General features: G+C 32.0%; 1 protein-coding gene across 2 annotated transcripts in view; it reads left to right on the forward strand.

The window, feature by feature from the left end:
* LOC129751195 (uncharacterized) overlaps nucleotides 1-22,828 on the forward strand; it is a 598,057-nt gene extending 575,229 nt beyond the window's left edge. For both annotated transcript variants that reach the window (XM_055746561.1, XM_055746562.1), the window contains 4 exons: nucleotides 9,940-12,701; nucleotides 12,924-13,322; nucleotides 13,388-13,615; nucleotides 21,377-22,828. In XM_055746561.1, coding sequence (XP_055602536.1) covers nucleotides 9,940-12,701; nucleotides 12,924-13,322; nucleotides 13,388-13,615; nucleotides 21,377-21,508 — 3,521 coding nt within the window. In that variant the 3' untranslated portion in view covers nucleotides 21,509-22,828. The remainder of the gene's footprint in view (nucleotides 1-9,939; nucleotides 12,702-12,923; nucleotides 13,323-13,387; nucleotides 13,616-21,376) is intronic.
* The last annotated feature ends 4,144 nt before the right edge of the window (nucleotides 22,829-26,972 follow it).

The following is a 26,972-nucleotide window of genomic DNA, read 5'->3' on the forward strand; positions in this document are numbered from 1 at the left end:
TTATTTTGTTTTGTTTCTCCAAATTTTAAGCTAAAATTGGCATGGACATTGTTTTCCAATAATTTCATTCTTATAATCAATTCTAATAAAAAATAAAAAATTTACGCAAAGGGTCACACCGATCTAGGCACAGCAAAACGAATCCTCGTGACATATTCCATTATAGAAAACATGTTCGCGGTTTCCCGATTCCACACAGTCCATCAACTCATTGCTCCAGGCTACAAAACCCTGGCAGGATTTTGCTAGCGATTTTCCCGGATGAAAATGGCGACCAAAAATATCTACACAAATAATGAGGGCTTGGCCGAAGCTATTTATTTGTGACTTCCGGATGAACAGCTAACCGACTGATGACAAACCTACAGTTGAAATGCAAAATTCAGCAGCTGCTCGTTTTGTATGATCCTTCAAATGCATTCCCGAAGCAGATTAAATAAATGCATTTTGGTTTGGTATATTTGAATTTTGTTTGCTGTGCTAAGCACGAGTTTGGGATTTTTATCGAGTAAAGACGTTTGTTACGGCTATAATATCACTTTGTGTAATGTATTTGTACATTCTTTGATAAATGGGTTGATATTTTGCTCAAGCAGTCCTTACCAAAAAGTTCAATGTAGAAAAGTTGTTAGTTTTCTAACACCCGAATCTCATTTTTTCCTTCGCCTCAGATGTACTACTCTGAGAAGCATAAATCAAATGGTATAAATCTAATGATGAAACTTTATTCTAGAAAATTAAACTTAACACTTCGGTGTTGCAACGATTTAAAATTTGTGAAATTTGGACCGACAATTTTGAAACAAAGAATGCCGAAATTCGCTTCTTCTCCTTAATGTGTAAATGGACGAAAGAGTTCTTAAAAATACAGTTTTAAAGTACCGTAAACTGGGAGAATTTGATCAACGTGAAATTTTTGTAGGTAATCATCATTAACTAAGTGGTTCAAAGCTAGACAACGTGATCCAAATTGGTCCTCTGGTCCAAAATAAGTCCGTTACTCTATCATTATCAAATCGATAGCTAATAAAACCTTTGATAATTAAAAAAAAATCTGTTGGTGAGAGGAGGAAATGATTTATGCAAACACTGTTAAAAATATGGATGAAGCATATGATCGGTATCTACTGTTAAGGGTCATCAGGGAAGTCAAGGCTCATACCAGAATTTTTAATTTTTAATGAGCGAAAATTTAATTGTAGATCGTTGAAATGTCCCCCAATTGCTGTCTCCGAAAAGCTTAAAGTGTTTCCGAATAATGAATTTTTAAACTAAACCCCAAATAACAAATTTTTGCTGATTCCAGAGCTTGTAAGCTATATAGCCGGTACCAAAGCAATGAGACAGCTGACTTCTGATGCACGACAAAACTTGTGAAAAGCCCTATTTCAAACAAATGCCAGCGGTTGGATCCTATGGCATTTCTACTCGTGACAAGGTCCCTTGTGCATTAAAGTTTGTATTTGCAGGTTGTTTTATTAAAAATAATAATTAGGTATTTCCCAAGAGTCTGCTCCCGTGGAAAAAACAACAATTTTCGAAACAAAAACTTTTGTTTTCGCTGTTTTTAAAAGATTATAAAAAGTACCCTTGTGTGTATATTTCTTAACCAACGATATCAACTAACCGATTATACCTGAGGTTCAATCTCATGATGGTTTTCCTTCGTTTTTGTCAGATATTGCTAGCTGACATTCCAGTAAAATCGTTTAAAGTAGCTCAAAAGTAGAATGTTTTTAAGGAATTAAATAACTTATTTTTAGTTTTTTTTTCGTTTCAAATAAATGTCATAGCACCCAATTTCAATTTCTTTTTCATACAAATCACCCAGAATAAGAAGGCGCCAACAGCAATTGAAGCTATTGATACTCATCCATCTTTCTGAAGAAAGTTTTGGCGTACTCTGCACGTAGCACCAGTCAAAGCGATACTTGGATGATTTGTAATCTTCGTAGTGGGGAGAGAAAAATAACGCAATCAGCCGGAAAGCAGCATTTTGACGAAAATAGTCATTTTTGCTTCAGAATCAGGGCAACTTTAACATTTTTAGGCTGATCAACCCAGAGCTACCCAGATTGTCCAGATTTGCAGGAATATTGTTGCAAAAAAGGTCGGATTAATTTGCTTTATTTGCAAAAGGATACAAAAATTCTAATGCAACAAAATAATTATGACCGAATTCTGAAAGCTGGAAACACGGTATTTTGCAATCAAATGCACGTATATTGTCAGAATTTTGATAAAATAACTAGGATTTGCTCGGCCAGGATGCGTTTAACGGTCATATATATATTACAGAATGTGATACCACTCAAGAAAAATAATATGAAACGATACGACTGTAAAATTTTTGGCATACTGCAAACAACTGATCAGATAACGATGAAATCTTTCATTAAATTACAAGAAGATTGAAAATAAAATTTAGTTTCAAGAAAAATATCAACCAAGATCCAAAACAAAAAAAAAGAGTTAAAAACCAAATATCAGTAATATAAAAAAAAGAATGAAATAAAATTTTATTTATATTTACTACTAAACATTGGTTTGAATTAAAATGTAACAAAACATGAAAAATGATTAAGTTTTGCGAAGAAAGCTTTTGAGTTTCATTTATGATTTTTTAATGGTCATCACCATAAAAATCAGATTATTGAATGAACTTTTTCAAATATCAAATAACATATTCCTTAAGCAAGATTTGGAACATTGGTAAGAAATAGCAAGAAAAATCAGAATTAAATTCAACAATATGAAATTTAAATAACTATTTTATTATCATGAAACAACGAAATTGAATATTTGTTCTTTTCGAACAACTTCAATTCGAAAAGTTAAAAAAGATTTACTTCAGATATTCAAAAGGTAAGTCAGTAAATTATAAGAGAAATAAAAAAAACAAAGTTCCAAAATTTATTTACATACCCTAAAAGCGAGTTTTCAATGTTTTTTTTGTATACAATAGATTTTGTAACTTATGGGATGAGAAATAAAAATTGCAATTAGTCGGTAAGGAGCATATTTCCGAAAATAGTCATTTTTGCTTCAGAATCAGGGCAACTTTAACTTGTTTTAACCTGATCATTACACCTATGATGATAATTTGGTGTGAATCAGAATTCGAAGAGTAATGTTTATGTTCTTATTTCCATTTTTTTTTTCAAAAATCAGGCATTCATAACGAGAAATATGGAAATTTTTTCGAAAAAAAAAAAAGTTTATTTGACGAATAAAAAAAATTGCGAATTATCCTACCATGAAATGTGTTGTTTGAAAACATTGCAGATTGTAATATGTCTGCAAATTTGTTATACAGAAAAGAAAGCAAAACTGCTTAAAATGGCACAACATTTATGCAAAATGTTCTTCGGTTTACATTTCTTGGGGTTAGTTTTGAAAATAGACATAACTATGTCTAGGATCCTCTTTAACCGAAAAAATAATGTATAACGAAAGAAACAATTGTCAAGTTCATGCCAGAACATATTCACATTCAGCATACGCTGGAAATAAAAAATACATAAAATCAAATAAATTATAACGGTAATAACTAGAATCAAGATTTTTCCTTATATATCTACATAAGTAAAGGTTCACGTTCAATATGATGGAAGCTGAAATGAACTTATTCATCGATTAATAAGCCACTGTCCTAGAAACCCAAATTGGGGGTAAATATAGAAATCTGTTTAAAAACTATAGTATAAAATTCGAACTACTTTTTTTTCTTTGTCTGAGTTTTGTTAAGGCTATTTAATATAATTTGACAGAAATATTACGAAAACAGTTAGTAAACTGTCCTGATTTACCCCGTTTTACGATAATCATCCTGTTCTATGAACATACAAAATGATTGACCTTTTTTTTAATTGAACATAATTTTTGAGAAAATTAAAAGGCTCAACAAAGTTTGCCGGACAGCTAGTTTAATCTAAAAACTTGGCAAAATTCGAGCATTTGATTTCGAAATTGTTGACCAAATAATTTAGATAATATCCGGGCATGTTTGGTTGAAATCCACTCAACACAAATCAAGGAAAAAAACTTTAGAAAATTTTTTTTTCTTCATAACTCATCAGAAGACTTTAAAATAATATTTTGGCTCTCAAAAAACCGTTCTAAATAATTTTGATTAAACTAGCCTAATAAATTTTGTTTTGGACGAATTAATAATAATGGTTGCAAAAAAAAATTATTTTTATTTGTTCGTTTTGGCAAATATATTGAATAAGTCCGGGCAAAATCCATGCGTTTGCTTAATAAAATCCGGACAACCCGGCTAAACCAACCTTTTGTCAAATTATATATTCAATACCCTGGCAAACCCGGATGGAACCAGGCATTCTAATCACTTTGATTATAAAAAAATTACATTATATATTCGCTGTTTTGAAATATTCTTCAAAAATTCAATTTCACCCTCAATTTTATTTTGAGTTTAACTCCACTTTATAAAGTTTTTAGATAAAAAAAGACGAAACCACAAAATTAACAATTTTTCGTGGTGCAAAGCTTCATAGAACTAATTTTATGGGGTGCCCTGAATACAAATATACAATTAGTGTTTTTGTTTAATTTTTTGTTCAAAAACAAACTTTTAAAAATAGGTTGAAAAATTAGTATTGTTAAAGATATTTCTGTTTTTTTCTTTTACAAAACTGTTAAATATTACAAAAAAATAAAATAAAATAAAATAGATGTTCTGAATCAAACTTTCTCAAAGACCGCAAGTAATTTCGAGCTCAGAGATAAAAATAATAGAAGTTTTATATTTGTTTATATTTCCACAATCTCCAAAATGCAAGAATTCTCACTGAATTCTAAAAAGGTTTTAAAACAAAATAAAATATTTAAGTTTGTTAAAGCAATGCGCTTACAATCTTAATAGTTTTTGTTAAAAATATATTGATGATATTCTCACTTTTAAAAATTTCTAAAAATTGCATCATTTAACATTTTTAGAACATGGTTGTTCTGAACTTAGAATTCATTTTTTGAAATATTATTCTTTGATTGGACGCAAGAGAAAATACTTATTCCGAGTCAGTTTTCGTCCTAAATGTGGGTTTTCTGGTTTATATGTTATCAATGATTGATTGCACTCAAATCACAATGATTTTCAAGCTTATAAGCGCCATATCATCAAAACATGAGGTAATAGACAAAATCTGTTTAGGGATTCCAGCTCAGGACGCCAAAATCTTCCAAATCTGACATTTAGAAATAGGCAGTTTTTGAAATGGTGAAGCGATGAAATTGAAGAAGAAGCATTTTATTTTGGAAACTGGAAGAATTTACTTCTGTATTAAATCTTATCGATTTCCAGATAAAAAAAAAATCAATTAATCGATATTTTCAAATTTTGTTTTGTTCCTTCAGTTTCATGGTAGTTTTGACTTTGGAGAACTCGAAATCTTTATTTTGGGTAATAGACTTTACTTAACTGATTTTTTTTTAATTATTGATTTTGTGGTTAGAACATTTTATACCCACTCTGAATTGAAGCCCTTGGAATCAGAGTGGTACAGGTCCCAAAATCATCATTTTTGAGTTAAGTATATCTAACGATGCTCCATATTATATTGTACATCTGGTGCTAAACTCAATTTTTTTATACTTTTTCGATTGAATTGAATCTGGAAGAATTTGAATTTAGAAAATGATTTTATCTCGGAATTTGATCACATGCACTCTAGAAATAAAATTAAACATTTTCTTCGTTTTGGTTAGATAAAATTCAACTACCAACAAGATATTTTAAATAATTTCTTTCAAGTTTAAAGTGGACATTATTTTTCCCAATCGAAAATTGACATTTAAAATTATGATTATTTTTTTTCAAATTCAAGATATTACTGTGGTAATTTTTCAATCAACCTTTCAATTAAAAAGAAGAAAGGAAATATTAATAAGGATGACTAATTACTAACAATAACCATCGTTTTGTCAACAATATAAAACTTTGGTTATTTACTTTGAACTGGAATTCATTTAAGAATTCGTATTTCATTTCTTTTTTATTCTGGTGTTTTTTTTTTGTTTCCTATTTCTGTGTGAAGATTCTTATGTCTAAAGAATTTAATTTAGATTTTGTTTTGTAAATTTTAATTCGTATTCGTTTTCTGGTCTTTTGGAAATATTAATTTCAAATTTTGTACAAGACTGCTTAAAATCATTTTCAAGCCAATTTCTAAATCAGATGAAGAACATTATTTAAATTTATTTCATAATGAATTGTTGTAAAACGTTGCACAATGGGGAAAACTGGTTAAACCAATATCTTTCGTCCGTTATGCTTTCCTTTAATAAAAATGTGCGGAATTTCGATTGGACATAGTTTCAGAGGCAGCGCGAGCTTACGAACGAAAATATAGAGCCTTTTTAATCCCTAATTCCCTTATACTCTAGAAAAACACTGATTTGGACTAGAAAATAAGAAAAAAAATTTAAAACTTGTCTTGTTTAATTTTTTACGAGGAATCAAGTGAACACTACTTAAGCCACCGCACGCTTCGTAAAATGCAGTTATGGCTGATTTTGCCTTCGATTCTCCTATAATTTTAAATAAATTATGGAAAGAGCGAGTTCGGGCTTAAATCAAATGAGACCTATCTTGTGGGATTTTTTTTTCTTGAGAAATCGACTGAAGAGAATTTGAGCCACCACACGCTAAGATAAATGGAGCTATGGCAGTTTTTACCTTCAATTCCCCAACACTTTAAATATGGTTAAATTGAATGAAGCCTATTTGAAGCTATTTGAACCACTGCAAGCTCGGAAAATAAAGATTTGGCCGTTTTAACCTTTAATTACCCAGCATATTTAAAATATTTAAACTCTAATTAAAATTTACAAAGCGAGTAATGGCCCAAACAGCCTTTATTCGATTTCTCGGAAAAATCACACCAGATAGTACCCCTTTATTCAAAAGTTTTCCTGTGCGAACAATCTTTTTTTTTTTAAATTATTTGAAAATGTTGGAAAATTGAGAGTAAAACAGAGTAGTAACAGAGTAACTTCAGTTGACGATGCGTGCGGTGGCTATAATAGTCTTCATTCGATTCTTCGTAAACATCACATTACAAAAGTCCCATTTGGTTTAAAATTATTAAGTTCAGCAATGTGTTAAAAAACTCAAGGTTAAAAAATTAAGGTTAAAACAGCCAAACTCATTTTTAAAATGCGTGTGGTAGCTTGAATAGCCTGCATTCGATTCCTTGGCAAAAATGACACAAGATAGGTTTAATTTTCATCAAAATCTTCCAGTCCGAACATGTTTTTTTTAACTATAATGAAAATCTTGGAAAATTGAGGGTAAAACGGTCATAATTCCATTTTTCAATGCATGCAGTTGCTCAAACAGCCTTCATTCGATTTTTTGAAAAAAAAAATATCACTTAAGGTAGGTATCATTTGATTCAAAATTTTGGCTTAAAGTTCATACATGCTTTTTCATCAATTATGTAATTGAAATATTTTAAGGAAATTAAGGATGAAACGGTCAAAGCTCTATTTTCAAATGCATACGGTAACTCAAATAGCTTTCATTTGATTTGTCGTCAAAAATCACATAAGATAGGCCTTTTATTGTTCAAAATGTTCTAGTCCAAATCAGGGTTTTTTTTGGATTGCTCATAAAATATAGGGGAATTTTGGGATAAACAGGCACTATATTTCCATTTGTAAGTTCGTGCGTCATCTGAAACTATTTTCAATCATTTCTCCGGGTTTTTTTTATTAAAGAAAAGTATATTCTTACAGGTTTGGTTGATGTAGGAGGGAAGATATTGAATTTCTTTGCGGTTTTTATACTTTTTTCCCCATTGTGCATTGATTTGGAACAAAGATTTTTAATTACTGCGCTTTGTATAAGTCATTATTTTCTTTCACGAGTGTGTGGAATGTTCATAAATAGGAAAAACGTTTGAGAAACGAATTTACTTGTTTTTTTTTTGCATTTTGGTTTGGTTTTTATATTTTACTTAATTTTAAGTTTTCGGCTTGGTTCTACAAAAGAAACAAAAATTATTATGATTACTCAGTACAACATATTCAATTATCCCCATACAAACCTAAAAGTTCAAATTTAAAAAGGTAAACTTTACTTAAGGGGGGGGTAGGGTCTAACGGGTATAAAAAAACACCATTTTCACGATTTTTTTCTGGAGCTATCGTTCAAACAAATGTATTCAAATTTTTTGCATTATACAAAGCATTGTTAAAAGAACATTTAGTAATTTTTTCGTAGAAAAATATTGAAAAATGAGCCGGTGACGGAGCATTTTCGAGGATGCCTTTTAGAAAACAGGATTTGCGGTGGACACTGTATCTCAGCACAGAATCATCTGAAGTCAAAAAATCAGAGCAAAATATTTTTAATAGATGTTTTTCTGGACCCCAACGTTTTTATTTAACTTAAAAATATTTTTATGAAACTTTTGTGGCTGTTTGAAGTAAAAACTACGATTTTTCACTTAAAAATCCGCCATTTTTCACCTGTAAAATCTCCCCAAAATAAAAAAAATCAAAAAAGAAAAACGTTGGGGTCTGGTATTTTATATATAGAAAATATGTTCCAAATTTGAAAAGAATCGGATAAGTAGTTTTCAAATGACGATGTCCACGGACTTTAAAAATGTGCTTTCGAGAAAAACGCGTTTGAAGTTTCTGCTCTTGCTTTCTTGCAGTATGAGATAGGAGGAGATAAAGGCCTATAACTTCTACAGTTTTGCTTCAATTGACTTGAAAATTTGGCACAACATTCTTGAAATGTTTTACAATAAGAATATAAAAAAATAAAAAAATCGATTTTTTGAAGGTGTTAGACCCTACCCCCCCCTTAAAAACTCTGCAAAAAATAACATGGTGAGTTTAGAACCAAAACGAGGCTTTTGGGACCCCAGGGTTTGAAAAAATCAAAAAATAAACTCAAATTGACTAAGTCTACTGTAGCAATCCATTTCGTATGTTGGAAACGGGCTAATGATAACAAAATATTATGTGACGGTGAAGATGTGAGCTTCAACTGTTCTAGACCCCATAACCATTCTAAAGCTAAAAGGAACCTGACACATGTGTCAATAAAAGATAAATTACATACCTTAGGTGAAACAGATTGAACTGTTCACATACTACCTTTATTTGGGTAAAAGTATATCAAATTTTACTTAAAAGGCATGATAGCATAATTTAGTACATACAATAAATGTCTTCTCTGGATATCTTATAACTAGACTGCTAGATTTTGAGCATTTAAAGGTTTGCTTCTACAAATCTGATAATGTTACTAGATTCATTTTCCAAAAAAAAACTCTCGGCTTTCAACGTTAGAACATTGTTTTTAAACTCCAAAGGCTATGCGGTTTTCAGTTTTTTTAGTATGGTGCCTAAAAGTATACGCGCTTTCTATACAATACTTCCACACAAAACCAGACATCTTCATCTTATTTAAAAAATATGATTAAAAATATAACGTTCATATTGACCAAAAAGGAAACTTTTAAACCTACATGCATTTTGAATTGGAATAAAATTCTAATTCGACACACTCGAATTTTTTATATTTAAAAAAAAATTACATGGTTATTCAAATTCTGCTTTCAAGTAAATTTAAAAAAAACTTTTACAAAATTCGTGTAAGTTTTTAAACCTATCTTTCCAGTTTCCCAAACGATGATCCTGTTTTGAAAATAATAAAGCTTGTTTATAATAAAACATTTGAAGAACTGATAAAAAAAGTGTAGGGTAATGGGGATGAATATACCAAATTGATTGAATATCCATTTATTCAGTATCTGATTTTCAACGTAAGATGGTATGCTACATTAAAAATCAATAAAATAATTAAGAAACTCGAAACTAAATCATCAGTTTTACCACAAACTATTTTGTAATTTATACTCATCAAACAATTGGATTCAAATATTCTTTTTTTTTCAGATTCATCACCGTGGAGCGTCCACCGTCGTTCGGCCCCGATCCGGCGAAGTTTCAGCGAACGCGTCTCACCCCCACGGGTAACTTCATTCAATGGGTCATCCGATCTACAGCAGACGTCGTCGGCTGCCGTCAATCGATCGCCTCAATTCATCGACACCATGGCACTTCGCATCAAATCACCTCGTGCCGATGCTCGGCGAGTTTTTGAGGAGGATTCCATCTCTTCATCATCTTATTCCTCGTCGACGGGGAGCTCGGTAGGAACCATGATGAGTGGCAGTCGGATGCGCCCTCGTGTTCCTCCACCTCCTCCTCCTCCTCCTCCCCCACCACTGGCTAGTTCAACGAACTCTTCTTCACCAGATCAAAACCCAATCGATAGTGAGAATCGAGCGAACTCCGACGATGCCAATGTGTACGAGGATTTTTGCTTTGATCTAACCTCTGGATCGGAACGAAGTAGTGGCCGAAGTTCTACCGCTTCCCGAACGGTGGTGCAAGTTTCGACTCCAGTTGCACCTCCACCTTCAACGTCTTCCTTCAGTCGGGATGCTGTCCATAGGTTAGAGATCAAGCACGAAGACGAGGACAGCAGCTACGAGTCGATGGGACAGAAGAAGACTTCGATTCTAATCACTGGGGATGGAGATTGCTATTCGACGGTGAATGTTGACGATGATAATGAGACTCCGTTGTATCAATCTTCTGTGGTTGTGAACGATGTGATCGTTTCGTCTGGGATAAGTCAGACTTCGTCAAATACGGTAACGATCTCAGTTAACTCGCCAACTTCGACACTGCAACATCCTCGAAGCAACAGACAATCAAACCTTCAACAAGAGGAGAACAACCATCAAAACAATTCAACCTCGATCATCCCCATTGGAAACATCACTTCGGTCACAGTTACTACGAATCCATCGCAAGATACGGAACAAAAGAAAGCAGGCAAAACATTCATCAACCTTCAAGACTTCAAATCGGCTCCCGAAAGATCGGTAGACGATGATGAAGACGATGATTGTCAGAACTCTTCTTCTTATGTCGATCAATCGAATGCGATAGTTCCTAACGAAGCAAAATCCAAAGAAAGCCTAGAGAAGTTGTTACGGAATCCGGTTGAAGCTGTTAAGCGGAACCTGGTTCCGCATTTCTGTGGCAAACATGGTGAAACTGAGGCAGCGACTTCGATGGAAACTTCTGCCGTAGTCAGGCGTCAGAAACAACCGGATTCGATCAGCTCCAAAGCTCAACGGAACAGCTTTATCGCCAAACTGTTGGAGGATCCTATGCTAGGGCATTTGGCCGAGGGTTTGGATTACGAATTGGTGGTGAAGTTGATCGAAAACTCGCTCCTGAGGTTGAAGGAATCTCGCACACAGCTGGACATGAGTGGAACCAAAGACGAGGACGATGTGTCCAAGATGATCGAAGAATCGCTGGTGAAACTGCAGGAAGAGCGATTGAAGGCATCTCTGGAAGGGAAGAAGGTTGAGAAGGATAGCAAACGCAGTAGTATTAGCTCCGGGAATAGCTACGGATCAGCAACATATGAACTGATGGAGTTTGACGCTGCGGCTGACTTGAGTGATTGCTATCAGAGCTGTTCGAGTGACTTGACTGTGGATGATGACGCCAATTCTTCTCGCAGCAAGTTCTACCAAATGCTAGTAGATGCAACGCTTTCCGAAATCGAAATCACAACAACCACCGATGATGATCATCACTACGAATCCATTCGATTAAACGGTGATCCTATCTACGAAGAGATTAGCGACATTCCACCTCCGCTTCCTCTGACTGCTCCTCCAATAACAGAAGATCACGACCGAGAGAAACGTAACGGTCGATCGATCTTCGAGGGTGCCTCCAAATACGACATCCTCTCCTACCTGGTAGACGCCAAAGAGCGTGGAATCGCTCTTGAGGAATCCTTCAACTTCCAGTTCGGCAATGCGAGCGACATCATCCTCGAAGAGGAGGAAGACGAAAACATCACCGACCTTCGACACCACCAACGCCAGATTTCCGACATCAGCAGTCGACTGTCACACATTTCCAACATCAGCGACTCGAGCGAAGACACCTCTCTCCTGTCATCTCAACGAAAGGCCTCCGAAATCGAAAGAAACGACTCTGGCGTCGGATCCGAAACGAGCAAAACCTCCCGCAGCAAGTGGCAAAATTCGGCCTCCAACTCTCTGCTCAATAAAATCTCTCCAATCCACCTTTGCGAGGACTGCGATGGACCGGTAGAAACTCAAATTACCGAATCCGGTGTCATGTACGCGCCCCTCGTTTGCAGAAAATGTGGCAAGAAGCGTGCCGAACGCAAAGAGATCATAACCGAAATCGTAGAAACTGAAGAGAAGTACGGCAGAGACCTCCAGATTATCCTGGAAGAATTCTACCAGCCGATGCTCGTGGCCGGTCTGCTAAACCAAGATCAGCTCTCGGCAATCTTTCTGAACGTGGAAGAGTTGCTGGAGAACAATCAGTTTTTGGCGGAACGGATGCGAGATGCGCTGGACATTGCGATGGAGCAGGGCGATGAGGACCTGTTGACGGTGAATGCGGGGAAGATTTTCTTGGAGGCTGCGCCGATGTTGCATGCGTTTGAGAGTTACTGCGTGCGGCAGGGAGCGGCTAGTTTGTTGTTGGCGAATTTGGAGAAGGAGAAGGAGCTGTTGAGGATTTTCCTGCGGGTTTCGCAGATGGAGAATGCGGTGCTAAGGCGGATGAATTTGAATTCGTTTTTGATGGTGAGTCATTTGGGGATTTTTTGGTGATGAGCCTTGCAAAAAGACTATGACAATGACAATGACAGATGAAAGTAGAAAATTGTAGTTAGTTCGATTCTAACCGACGGCATTTTTTTTTATTTTCTTGATGATACTTTGGTCTATCTTTTGCATGGTCGAAAAAATTGTGGGATTCGAAATCAAGGAATTTCAAAAATAATTCATTTTTGATCCTTTTCACAGGTTCCCGTTCAACGCGTCACAAAATACCCACTTCTCTTAGCTCGCCTCTTCAAGGTTACACCCACTCACCTAGAGGGCAAAGAACTACTCAAACAGGCCCAGGAGAAGATCGAACTTCATCTGAACCACATGAACCGGGAGGCTAGGGATGTTCCTACCAAACTGTGGCGTCGGATTGCTTCCTCAACTCCCACCGGACGCCGTCTGAGCTGTGAGCTGGACATGATCAATATCAAGCTGCGAAAGATGGCCATCGATGTTCTGGAGTGGAACACCGAAGAGGTCCGATTTGCCATCGAGGGCCGCTTGTTATTCACTCAACCCAACGACGGAAACTGGAAAAAGAGCCGGACAATCAAATTAACCTCGATAAACGCCCTGCTGGTGACCAATGGAAAGGTAAGTATTAATTTGTTTTTTTTTTGCGAAAATAGTTTGATGAATTTTGATTCTTAAAATTTTAGCCAAGTCCCAGCTACAAGCCGGACCGAGCGACCACTGAGTTGTTGAACTTCCCTCGGCACACTGGAATCCGGGAAGCTTCCCTGCTACTTGTACGGGAGAAAAATGGAAGATATACCCTACTAAGAGAGCCACTCTATCTGGATCGATGCGTCGTTTGCACCGAAAACGACTGGGAGGATTATTTCGAGGTTCAAGAAATTCTCTCCAAGGATTCCTTTATCTTTAAGGTGCGTAAGAAAATCAGAATTCAAAATTCTGAATCCAGATATAAGAATCAGATTGAAAAATCATAACTAAAAGCAAAGACTTGAAAATTGAGTATGAAGGAAGTAGATTACAAAATTCCCAATTTCTGATACTAAAATCCGAATCATGAATCGTGAATTTTGAATCTTGAAACTTATTTTGAATCTCTTAAATCTTAAATAATAAATCTTGAATATTGATTCTTGAATCTTGGATCTTGAATCTTGAAACTTGAATCTTGAATCTTAAATCTTGAATCTTGAATATTAAATCTTGAATCTTGAATCTTGAATCTTGATTCTTGAATCTTGAAACTTGAATCTTGAGACTTGAATCTTGAATCTTGAATCTTGAATCTTGAATCTTGAATCTTGAATCTTGAATATTGAATCTTGAATCTTGAATCTTGAATCTTGAATCTTGAATCTTGAATCTTGAATCTTGAATCTTGAATCTTGAATCTTGAATCTTGAATCTTGATTCTCGAATCTTGAATCTTGAATCTTGAATCTTGGATCTTGGATCTTGAATCTTGAATCTTGAATCTTGAATCTTGAATCTTGAACCTTGAATCTTGAATCTTGAATATTGAATCTTGAATCTTGAATCTTGAATCTTGAATCTTGAATCTTGAATCTTGAATCTTGAATCTTGAATCTTGAATCTTGAATCTTGAATCTTGAATCTTGAATCTTGAATCTTGAATCTTGAATCTTGAATCTTGAATCTTGAATCTTGAATCTTGTATCTTGAATCTTGAATCTTGAATCTTGAATCTTGAATCTTGAACCTTGAATCTTGAATCTTGAATATTGAATCTTGAATCTCGAATCTTGTATCTTGAATCTTGAATCTTGAATCTTGAATCTTGAATCTTGAATCTTGATTCTCGAATCTTGAATCTTGAATCTTGAATCTTGGATCTTGGATCTTGAATCTTGAATCTTGAATCTTGAATCTTGAATCTTGAATCTTGAACCTTGAATCTTGAATCTTGAATATTGAATCTTGAATCTTGAATCTTGAATCTTGAATCTTGAATCTTGAATCTTGAATCTTGAATCTTGAATCTTGAATCTTGAATCTTGAATCTTGAATCTTGAATCTTGAATCTTGAATCTTGAATCTTGAATCTTGAATCTTGAATCTTGAATCTTGATTCTCGAATCTTGAATCTTGAATCTTGAATCTTGGATCTTGGATCTTGGATCTTGAATCTTGAATCTTGAATCTTGAATCTTGAATCTTGAACCTTGAATCTTGAATCTTGAATCTTGAATCTTGAATCTTGAATCTTGAATCTTGAATCTTGAATCTTGAATCTTGAATCTTAAATCTTGAATCTTGAATATTAAATCTTGAATCTTGAATCTTGAATCTTGAATCTTGATTCTTGAATCTTGAAACTTGAATCTTGAGACTTGAATCTTGAATCTTGAATCTTGAATCTTGAATCTTGAATCTTGAATCTTGAATCTTGAATCTTGAATCTTGAATCTTGAATCTTGAATCTTGAATCTTGAATCTTGAATCTTGAATCTTGAATCTTGAATCTTGAATCTTGAATCTTGAGTCTCGAATCTTGAATCTTGAATCTTGAATCTTGGATCTTGGATCTTGAATCTTGAATCTTGAATCTTGAATCTTGAATCTTGAACCTTGAATCTTGAATCTTGAATATTGAATCTTGAATCTTGAATCTTGAATCTTGAATCTTGAATCTTGAATCTTGAATCTTGAATCTTGAATCTTGAATCTTGAATCTTGAATCTTGAATCTTGAATCTTGAATCTTGAATCTTGAATCTTGAATCTTGAATCTTGAATCTTGAATCTTGTATCTTGAATCTTGAATCTTGAATCTTGAATCTTGAATCTTGAATCTTGAATCTTGAATCTTGAATCTTGAATCTTGAATCTTGAATCTTGAATCTTGAATCTTGAATCTTGAATCTTGAATCTTGAATCTTGAATCTTGAATCTTGAATCTTGAATCTTGAATCTTGAATCTTGAATCTTGAATCTTGAATCTTGAATCTCGAATCTTGTATCTTGAATCTTGGATCTTGGATCTTGGATCTTGAATCTTGATTCTTGAATCTTGAAACTTGAATCTTGAATCTTGAATCTTGAATATTGAATCTTGAATCTTGAATCTTGAATCTTGAGGCTTGAATCTTGAATCTTGAATCTTGAATCTTGAATCTTGAATCTTGAATCTTGAATCTTGACTCTTGAATCTCGAATCTTGTATCTTGAATCTTGGATCTTGAATCTTGAATCTTGAATCTTGAATCTTGAATCTTGAATCTTGAATCTTGAATCTTGAATCTTGAATCTTGAATCTTGAATCTTGTATCTTGAATCTTGAATCTTGAATCTTGAATCTTGAATCTTGAATCTTGAATCTTGAATCTTGAATCTTGAATCTTGAATCTTGAATCTTGAATCTTGAATCTTGAATCTTGAATCTTGAATCTTGAATCTTGAATCTTGAATCTTGAATCTTGAATCTTGAATCTTGAATCTTGAATCTTGAATCTTGAATCTTGAATCTTGAATCTCGAATCTTGTATCTTGAATCTTGGATCTTGGATCTTGGATCTTGAATCTTGATTCTTGAATCTTGAAACTTGAATCTTGAATCTTGAATCTTGAATATTGAATCTTGAATCTTGAGGCTTGAATCTTGAATCTTGAATCTTGAATCTTGAATCTTGAATCTTGAATCTTGAATCTTGAATCTTGAATCTTGAATCTTGAATCTTGAATCTTGAATCTTGAATCTTGAATCTTGAATCTTGAATCTTGAATCTTGAATCTTGAATCTTGAATCTTGAATCTTGAATCTTGAATCTTAAATCTTGAATCTTGAGTCTTGAATTTTGAATCTCGAATTTTGAGTCTAGAATCTAGAATTTTGAATCTTGAATCTGGAATTTTGAATTTTGCTGGAATTTTGAATTTTGAATCTTGAATCTAAAATATTTTATACCTATGACAAAAACGACAAAAATGACAAAAATGACAAAAATGACAAAAATGACAAAAATGACAAAAATGACAAAAATGACAAAAATGACAAAAATGACAAAAATGACAAAAATGACAAAAATGACAAAAATGACAAAAATGACAAAAATGACAAAAATGACAAAAATGACAAAAATGACAAAAATGACAAAAATGACAAAAATGACAAAAATGACAAAAATGACAAAAATGACAAAAATGACAAAAATGAGAAAAAATTACAAAAATGACAAAAATGACAAAAATGACAAAAATGACAAAAATGACAAAAATGACAAAAATGACAAAAATGACAAAAATGACAAAAATGACAAAATTGACACAAATGACAAAAATGACAAAAATGACAAAAATGACAAAATTGACACAAATGACAAAAATGACAAAAATGACAAAAATGACAAAAATGACAAAAATGACAAAAATGACAAAAATGACAAAAATGACAAAAATGACAAAAATGACAAAAATGACAAAAATGACAAAAATGACAAAAATGACAAAAATGACAAAAATGACAAAAATGACAAAAATGACAAAAATGACAAAAATGACAAAAATGACAAAAATGACAAAAATGACAAAAATGACAAAAATGACAAAAATGACAAAAATGACAAAAATGACAAAAATGACAAAAATGACAAAAATGACAAAAATGACAAAAATGACAAAAATGACAAAAATGACAAAAATGACAAAAATGACAAAAATGACAAAAATGACAAAAATGACAAAAATGACAAAAATGACAAAAATGACAAAAATGACAAAAATGACAAAAATGACAAAAATGACAAAAATGACAAAAATGACGAAAATGACAAAAATGACAAAAATGACAAAAATGACAAAAATGACAAAAATGACAAAAATGACAAAAATGACAAAAATGACAAAAATGACAAAAATGACAAAAATGATAAAAATGATAAAAATGACAAAAATGACAAAAATGACAAAAATGACAAAAATGACAAAATTGACAAAAATGACAAAAATGACAAAAATGACAAAAATGACAAAAATGACAAAAATGACAAAAATGACAAAAATGACAAAAATGACAAAAATGACAAAAATGACAAAAATGACAAAAATGACAAAAATGACAAAAATGACAAAAATGACAAAAATGACAAAAATGACAAAAATGACAAAAATGACAAAAATGACAAAAATGACAAAAATGACAAAAATGACAAAAATGACAAAAATGACAAAAATGACAAAAATGACAAAAATGACAAAAATGACAAAAATGACAAAAATGACAAAAATGACAAAAATGACAAAAATGACAAAAATGACAAAAATGACAAAAATGACAAAAATGACAAAAATGACAAAAATGACAAAAATGACAAAAATGACAAAAATGACAAAAATGACAAAAATGACAAAAATGACAAAAATGACAAAAATGACAAAAATGACAAAAATGACAAAAATGACAAAAATGACAAAAATGACAAAAATGACAAAAATGACAAAAATGACAAAAATGACAAAAATGACAAAAATGACAAAAATGACAAAAATGACAAAAATGACAAAAATGACAAAAATGACAAAAATGACAAAAATGACAAAAATGACAAAAATGACAAAAATGACAAAAATGACAAAAATGACAAAAATGACAAAAATGACAAAAATGACAAAAATGACAAAAATGACAAAAATGACAAAAATGACAAAAATGACAAAAATGACAAAAATGACAAAAATGACAAAAATGACAAAAATGACAAAAATGACAAAAATGACAAAAATGACAAAAATGACAAAAATGACAAAAATGACAAAAATGACAAAAATGACAAAAATGACAAAAATGACAAAAATGACAAAAATGACAAAAATGACAAAAATGACAAAAATGACAAAAATGACAAAAATGACAAAAATGACAAAAATGACAAAAATGACAAAAATGACAAAAATGACAAAAATGACAAAAATGACAAAAATGACAAAAAATGACAAAAATGACAAAAATGACAAAAATGACAAAAACGACAAAAATGACAAAAATGACAAAAATGACAAAAATGACAAAAATGACAAAAATGACAAAAATGACAAAAATGACAAAAATGACAAAAATGACAAAAATGACAAAAATGACAAAAATGACAAAAATGACAAAAATGACAAAAATGACAAAAATGACAAAAATGACAAAAATGACAAAAATGACAAAAATGACAAAAATGACAAAAATGACAAAAATGACAAAAATGACAAAAATGACAAAAATGACAAAAATGACAAAAATGACAAAAATGACAAAAATGACAAAAATGACAAAAATGACAAAAATGACAAAAATGACAAAAATGACAAAAATGACAAAAATGTCTAAATGACAAAAATAACAATTTGACAATTCTGACAATTTTGACATTTTTGAAAATTTTGACAATGATGACAATTTTGACAATTTTGACAATTTTGACAATTTTGACAATTTTGACAATTTTGACAATTTTGACAATTTTGACAATTTTGACAATTTTGACAATTTTGACAATTTTGACAATTTTGACAATTTTGACAATTTTGACAATTTTGACAATTTTGACAATTTTGACAATTTTGACAATTTTGACAATTTTGACAATTTTGAAAATTTTGACAATTTTGACAATTTTGACAATTTTGACAATTTTGACAATTTTGACAATTTTGACAATTTTGACAATTTTGACAATTTTGACAATTTTGACAATTTTGACAATTTTGACAATTTTGACAATTTTGACAATTTTGACAATTTTGACAATTTTGACAATTTTGACAATTTTGACAATTTTGACAATTTTGACAATTTTGATAATTTTGACAATTTTGACAATTTTGACAATTTTGACAATTTTGACAATTTTGACAATTTTGACAATTTTGACAATTTTGACAATTTTGACAATTTTGACAATTTTGAGAATTTTGAGAATTTTGACAATTTTGAGAATTTTGAGAATTTTGACAATTTTGACAATTTTGACAATTTTGACAATTTTGACAATTTTGACAATTTTGACAATTTTGACAATTTTGACAATTTTGACAATTCTGACAATTTTGACAATTTTGACAATTTTGACAATTTTGACAATTTTGACAGTTTTGACAATTTTGACAATTTTGACAATTTTGACAATTTTGACAATTTTGACAATTTTGACAATTTTGACAATTTTGACAATTTTGACAATTTTGACAATTTTGACAATTTTGACAATTTTGACAATTTTGACAATTTTGACAATTTTGACAATTTTGACAATTTTGACAATTTTGACAATTTTGACAATTTTGACAATTTTGACAATTTTGACAATTTTAACAATTTTGACAATTTTGACAATTTTGACAATTTTGACAATTTTGACAATTTTGACAATTTTGACAATTTTGACAATTTTGACAATTTTGACAATTTTGACAATTTTGACAATTTTGACAATTTTGAAATTTTGACAATTTTGACAATTTTGACAATTTTGACAATTTTGACAATTTTGACAATTTTGACAATTTTGACAAATTTGACAATTTTGACAATTTTGACAATTTTGACAATTTTGACAATTTTGACAATTTTGACAATTTTGACAATTTTGACAATTTTGACAATTTTGACAATTTTGACAATTTTGACAATTTTGACAATTTTGACAATTTTGACAATTTTGATAATTTTGACAATTTTGACAATTTTGACAATTTTGACAATTTTGACAATTTTGACAATTTTGACAATTTTGACAATTTTGACAATTTTGACAATTTTGACAATTTTGACAATTTTGACAATTTTGACAATTTTGACAATTTTGACAATTTTGACAATTTTGACAATTTTGACAATTTTGACAATTTTGACAATTTTGACAATTTTGACAATTTTGACAATTTTGACAATTTTGACAATTTTGACAATTTTGACAATTTTGACAATTTTGACAATTTTGACAATTTTGACAATTTTGACAATTTTGACAATTTTGACAATTTTGACAATTTTGACAATTTTGACAATTTTTACAATTTTTACAATTTTTACAATTTTTACAATTTTTACAATTTTTACAATTTTTACAATTTTTACAATTTTTACAATTTTGACAATTTTGACAATTTTGACAATTTTGACAATTTTGACAATTTTGACAATTTTTACAATTTTTACAATTTTTACAATTTTTACAATATTTACAATTTTTACAATTTTTACAATTTTTACAATTTTGACAATTTTGACAATTTTGACAATTTTGACAATTTTGACAATTTTGACAATTTTGACAATTTTGACAATTTTGACAATTTTGACAATTTTGACAATTTTGACAATTTTGACAATTTTGACAATTTTGACAATTTTGACTGTTTTGTTCATATCGATAATTAAACTTAAAGCGACCTTTATTCGGATTACAATTTAATCCTCAATCTAATCTTCTTTTGCTCCCCCATAAGAATGAACCTTCCTCTAAGAATGCTCAAAAACCCGTATCAAAATTGTTCTTTTGTGTTTGCTCATTGTGTGTTTTATTTTCTCGTTTTATGATCCTAAACCATCCTAAACGAACCGAAAATTTACTATCTGTTGAATGGATGGATCGTTCCATGAATGGATGGAACAAACGAACGAACGACTTTCGGGCGGATATTTCGGACTGGCTTAATCGGAAAATCCAGGCTGAGGACGGGGCCAAGACCAAGCAGTGGTACAGCCAACTTCAGTACCATTCCCAGGGCATGGGCACCTGGCGGAAGCGTCGAAACGCGCTGGCAAACATCATGATTAATGGAATGATGACACGAACGTAAAGCAACGTAAAAATAAACAACAATCGGAAGGGAAACAAAGTGAGGCGCGATTTCCCCTGGCTCTGTGAATGGAGCTTGTCTAGTAGTTTTTGATTTGTTTTTAGCCGTCTCGCAGCTGTTAGTCGCTCTTTAGTATTTGCACAATAGTGGCCGGAACAGTGTAAGGGAATCGAAAACTGCCCTCGAGGAAATAATGATGAAGAATCGTCCGGCGGTTCGCGCTCTTTCTGATGTTGTAACTCGTTCACAAAAGAACATCGAATCCATTGCATAGATGCAGGCGCATTCCAATGATGTCGAAAATTGGACGGCGGCTCCAGAGACTGTAAATAATTTATTTTATACCCTACTTACTTGTGGTACATTTCTCTTCTGAACGTTGCAATTTTGAATTATTTATTTTAGAAGCAAATTCAAAAATACAAATAAATAATTAAATTTTTTCCCTCGAGTAAAACCCACCGGGAACAATAGAAAGCAATCATCAAAAGCAATACGCAACAAAACTGCCCCGGAAGTACAGCAAAGTTGAATGCAAATAAATTTCTTCCGCTCCCTGATTATAGTGCTGTTTCTCCAATGATGTGCAATTTTGTTCCCAGCAATAAAGAACCCTTGCTTTGTCCAACAGCCAACATTTTTATCTTCAATCAGTTCTACGCTATTGTGTTACGGATTTATCAAACAGAGATCCCGGGCCCCAACTAAATGAAATGCTTTTATTGATAATAACAACAACTTAAAATATGAAAAAAAACCTCACCCAAGCTGCCAGAGACGATTGATGTGAACGGAAATAAAAAAAAGTATTTATTCTAGCCTTCAGTAGTTTGCGTTTAATTTTGTTTGGCTCGACCCATCACACGATTTAGTGCTAAGATAAGGATGCAAATAATGATAAAATTAAAAGAGCCGGAATGTATGCAACCAACCTGTAACATCAACAGCAACGTCGATAAGTTTGTAGTATTTAAGTACTCGAATAATATACAACACACTTTACTGTTTCCTATCCTCTATTTACTTTTATTTCATCAGTTTTAATCTTACATGTGCATCTGAACGAAAACTTTACTCAAAACCATAGATTTTTGGCGATTATATCTTTAAAAAGAATTCATCATATTATGTTTTCAGTTATTACTTCAGATATAGAAAAAAAAATTCGTGAATCGTTTGATGAAAAATAAGCATAGAAATTTTAGACCAATCAAAAGTGTAATTAGAAAACGAAAAAAGGAAATGATTATTTAATTAGTAAAAAGGTATAATAGGTTAAGAGACCGGCGAAGCTAAATTACCTAGATTCAGTTGAAGAGAAAGTTGACAAATAAAAATGAATGTATTTAAAAAATAAACATTGGATTCATGATTTATTTCCGAAAGTTCTCGTAAAAGTATGTAGAAATATTTTAAACTTTTATGAACCTTTTAAGACCTTCGTAATTGTATACCAATCTCAAGTCGTTACATTTTATAGGTTGATTAAAGAATATGCAATCCTAAAGTTGACCAAAAATTGTAGGATTTTGATTTTCCTCTATTCAAGTTTCTTGTTGGTCTTCAAAGTCTACGTCTCTTAAAAAACATACCACTATCAAACCCTAGCATGAACTTCTATGCTGCTCTTCTGCTCTCAATCCTGAAGCTACCGAAAATACCTGAATAAAACGGTCAAAAACTTTCCCCGAGTCAAAATTCATCATCGGCAACATCACAAAAAGCGAGAGCGAGAAGTAAAAAAAAAAAACAGTCAACAATTTATTCACTAAATTAGATTCCCTAAGAAGATTTACGATGTAGTCTGATTCAATTTATCAAACGTTTATTTCATTCCCCCATGCTTCCCGAAATCTCTGCCGAAATAAGCAAAAACATTCAAAAATCCAGCCAGCAACCCGGTCATTCCAGAGGCAGGGTTTTTCCTAACTAGGAATATCCACCTGTTCCTAATAAATAGCAAACACTCGACGAGATTCCGGAGTTACTACTCCATGGTCACCAAAAGGTGGTCCGAGATGTAGTTTAGTAGAATCATATTGGTAGAAAAAAAGGTCGACGAAAAACTACTCGAAAACCGATTTGGACGCTGCCTCGTCTGTCCGGTCCAACTAAAAATAAAAAAAAACACATCCAACACTGACCAGAGCCTTGGTAGAAAAGGGGAAGAGAAACAATTCCTCCGGATCAGTTGCTCTTACAGGAAATGGAGAGCAGAAGAAGTAGCAATAAAAAGCGAAAGGTTAGCTAGTCCCAGTAAAGCAACATCCTGGCTGGCCGACCCAAAAAGGAACAAGTTCCTAGGTAATAACATTAATATTCATATCCAAACACATTCCGGGAGTCGTCTCAACTGTAGAGGGAAAGGACTTCTAGGGGTGGCCAAAGGAATGGTGGCCAGGTTAAGTTAAGGTGTTTCGTTCCCTTTTTTTCCTAGCTGATATGAGAGGGAAAATCGTCTCTTTTCGTTTGTCCAGCAGCATCGGCAATGAAAAAGCATCAAACAATCGCCATCCTTGGACCTCGGTTATGGTAACTTTCGGTTTTTTTCGCTGCAACAGCCTTGTTACTTTTTAAAACGACATTATTATTTTTTCCTTTCCGTTTCTGCCACGCGTTCTAAGCAGAATCAAAAACGAAGATTTTCGGAATTGTTGTTTCAGAAAGCAGAAATGCACAAACAAATCGGACAGCATTGTATCTCGTTTTTTGACGCGTTTTTAAAATTCAAAATTTCATCTTTCCAAAAATATTTTTTTATGATTTCAGCCAGTAGACTTTTCTGTAGTTTTTTACCCCTAAATGTAAGCAGTACTTTTATGCTTTTTTTTAAGAACATTTTGACAGAAAAAAAATTATTCGAACGTTATAAAAAATAACCACAATTGGTAGTTTTTCGCATCACAAGCATTTCAAAAACTATAAATTTTCAAACGCTTTTGCTGACTACCGTAAACTGGGGTAACTTTGATCAACATGAAATGTTTGCAGATAATCATCATTAACTAAGTCTGAAATTAAAATATCTGAAAACTATTTCTACGTTTGAAATCCTGTCGAATGAATTTCAATTAGGCTAAATTTTGTTTGTATACGGGAATTTTTTATATAACTTAAAATCTAATTTTAAAGTTTCAAAATATCTGTTTTTCGAAGGCTCACCAACTAACACCTCTCCTAATGAAATGATAACATTAAGAAGCAAATGTGTTGTTTTATATGAAATTTTTACATTTTTCCTTTGTAAAGGTATAGTTTTAGTGTTATTTTTATGGTTATTCTATGATAATTTTTGTATATTCAAAAAAATAGGACATTTATATGACAAAGCCTGTATAGAACAAATGCCTAAAAACCCTATCAAATGGTTAATTTTTAATAAAATGAAAACATAGAAACAGTGAGAGGACCAAGGGAATTGCATGAAAGTAAAATTTCATTGGTTTTGAGGCCAAAAAATATAGAGAAATGTTTATAATTTTTGCCCCTAAATGTATGCAGCAACGTTGTCCAAACGTTGGAAAATTCAGTACAAACAAAAAATTACTACTATTGAAATTTTAAGCCTTCTGTGCATATTGGCACCAAAACAATAATTTTGGAGATGTTGAGATACGCTTAAACCATAGTTATCAAAGTTACCCCGAAACATGAAATCTGGTATTGTAACAAACATTTAGTTATAGTCACGAATTTCGTTTGAATAATCTGCTATCAATGATGACATGCTTTATAGTCCTTGCCTCAGTAAGTAATTTCAATCTTTTAGGTATTAAAAAAAGCAATGAATTGAAGAAGTGATCAATGTTCCCTCAGTTTACTGTACGTTCATTTGATGATGATGATGATGATTTTATGATTGAATGATTAGCTGAGGACATTATTTTTTAGAAGCCATTGAAGTTGAAATGTGTTGCATGATGCCCCAGTTGACGGAATTTTACAACATCCGTCACGTAGGGTAAAACTGTACAAAACGCACCAGCTAAGCATAATTGCTATTTATAGCGATACCAATCATTTAAGGGGGGGGTAGGGTCTAACGGCTATAAAAAAAACACCATTTTCACGATTTTTTTCTAGAGCTATCGTTCAAAAAATTGTTTTAAATTTTTTTGCATTATACAAAGCATTGTTAAAAGAACATTTAGTATTTTTTTCGTAGAAATATATTGAAAAATGAGCCAGTGACGGAGCACTTTCGAGGATGCCTTTTAGAAAACAGGATTTGCGGTGGACACTGTATCTCAGCACAGAATCATCTGAAGTAAAAAAATCAGAGCAAAATATTTTTAATAGGTGTTTTTCTAGACCCCAACGTTTTTATTTAACTTAAAATTTTTTTTATGAAATTTTTGTGGCTCTTCGAAGTAAAAAATACGATTTTTCACGAAAAAATCCGCCATTTTTCACTTGTAAAATCTCCCCAAAGTAAAAAAAATCAAAAAAGAAAAACGTTGGGGTCTAGTATTTTATATGTAGAAAATATTTTCCAAATTTGAAAAGAATCGGATAAGTAGTTTTCAAATGACGATGTCCACGGACTTTAAAAATGTGCTTTCGAGAAAAACGTGTTTGAAGTTTCTGCTCTTGCTTTGTTGCAGTATTAGATAGGAGGAGATAAAGGCCTATAACTTCTACAGTTTTGCTTCAATTGACTTGAAAATTTGACACAACATTCTTGAAATGTTTTACAAAAAGAAAATAAAAAAATAAAAAAATCGATTTTTTGAAAGTGTTAGACCCTACCCCCCCCTTAAGAACCACATTGAGAGTTGACAACGATTCAAGGATGAAATCTACGTATTATCGAAAAGAAAAAATATGATAAAAACTCGATTTTGACTATATTTTTGTAAAAATACTAAAATAGCCAGAAAACAAACCGCGGGGTAGAACGCCAAAACTAGTGGACAGAACGCACCAAACAGGAAGGGTGGTAAGAAATAGAACAATGATTATACGGAATGTAATTATTGAAACACCAAATGTTTAATTACATGTTCATCGTAGTTTTGTCAACTACCATTTTTTGGCTAAAAATCATTTAGTATTGCTAAACTGATCGAAAATTTCGCTATTCAAAATACACTTTTTAATATCCTTATATATAAAACGCCTTCAAGTAGGCAACGAAATTCAATTTTTTCGACTGATATAGTGATATCGCGGCAAACATGGCGGCCGATAATTTTTTCGAATCGAATATTGGTGCACCGTTTTAACTCGAACAAGGACGAAATTTGTTATAATTATGCAATGTTATCGTCATTTGGGAGTCAGCAAATAAAAAGAAAGGCATTTTGTTTTGATATTCGGGTTTTGTCAAAAGTTAAAAGCATTCAAAATTTGAGCGTAAAACACGTGGTCTTGTGGGCATTCTGCCCCAATTTTCATATGTTTGATTTTGGATAAAATTTGTAGGAAGTTAATAAAATACAACAAAATATTTATAGTCTTCCGA

This window comes from Uranotaenia lowii, chromosome 3 (assembly GCF_029784155.1).
Source record: "Uranotaenia lowii strain MFRU-FL chromosome 3, ASM2978415v1, whole genome shotgun sequence".
In the NCBI taxonomy this organism is placed as follows: domain Eukaryota; kingdom Metazoa; phylum Arthropoda; class Insecta; order Diptera; family Culicidae; genus Uranotaenia; species Uranotaenia lowii.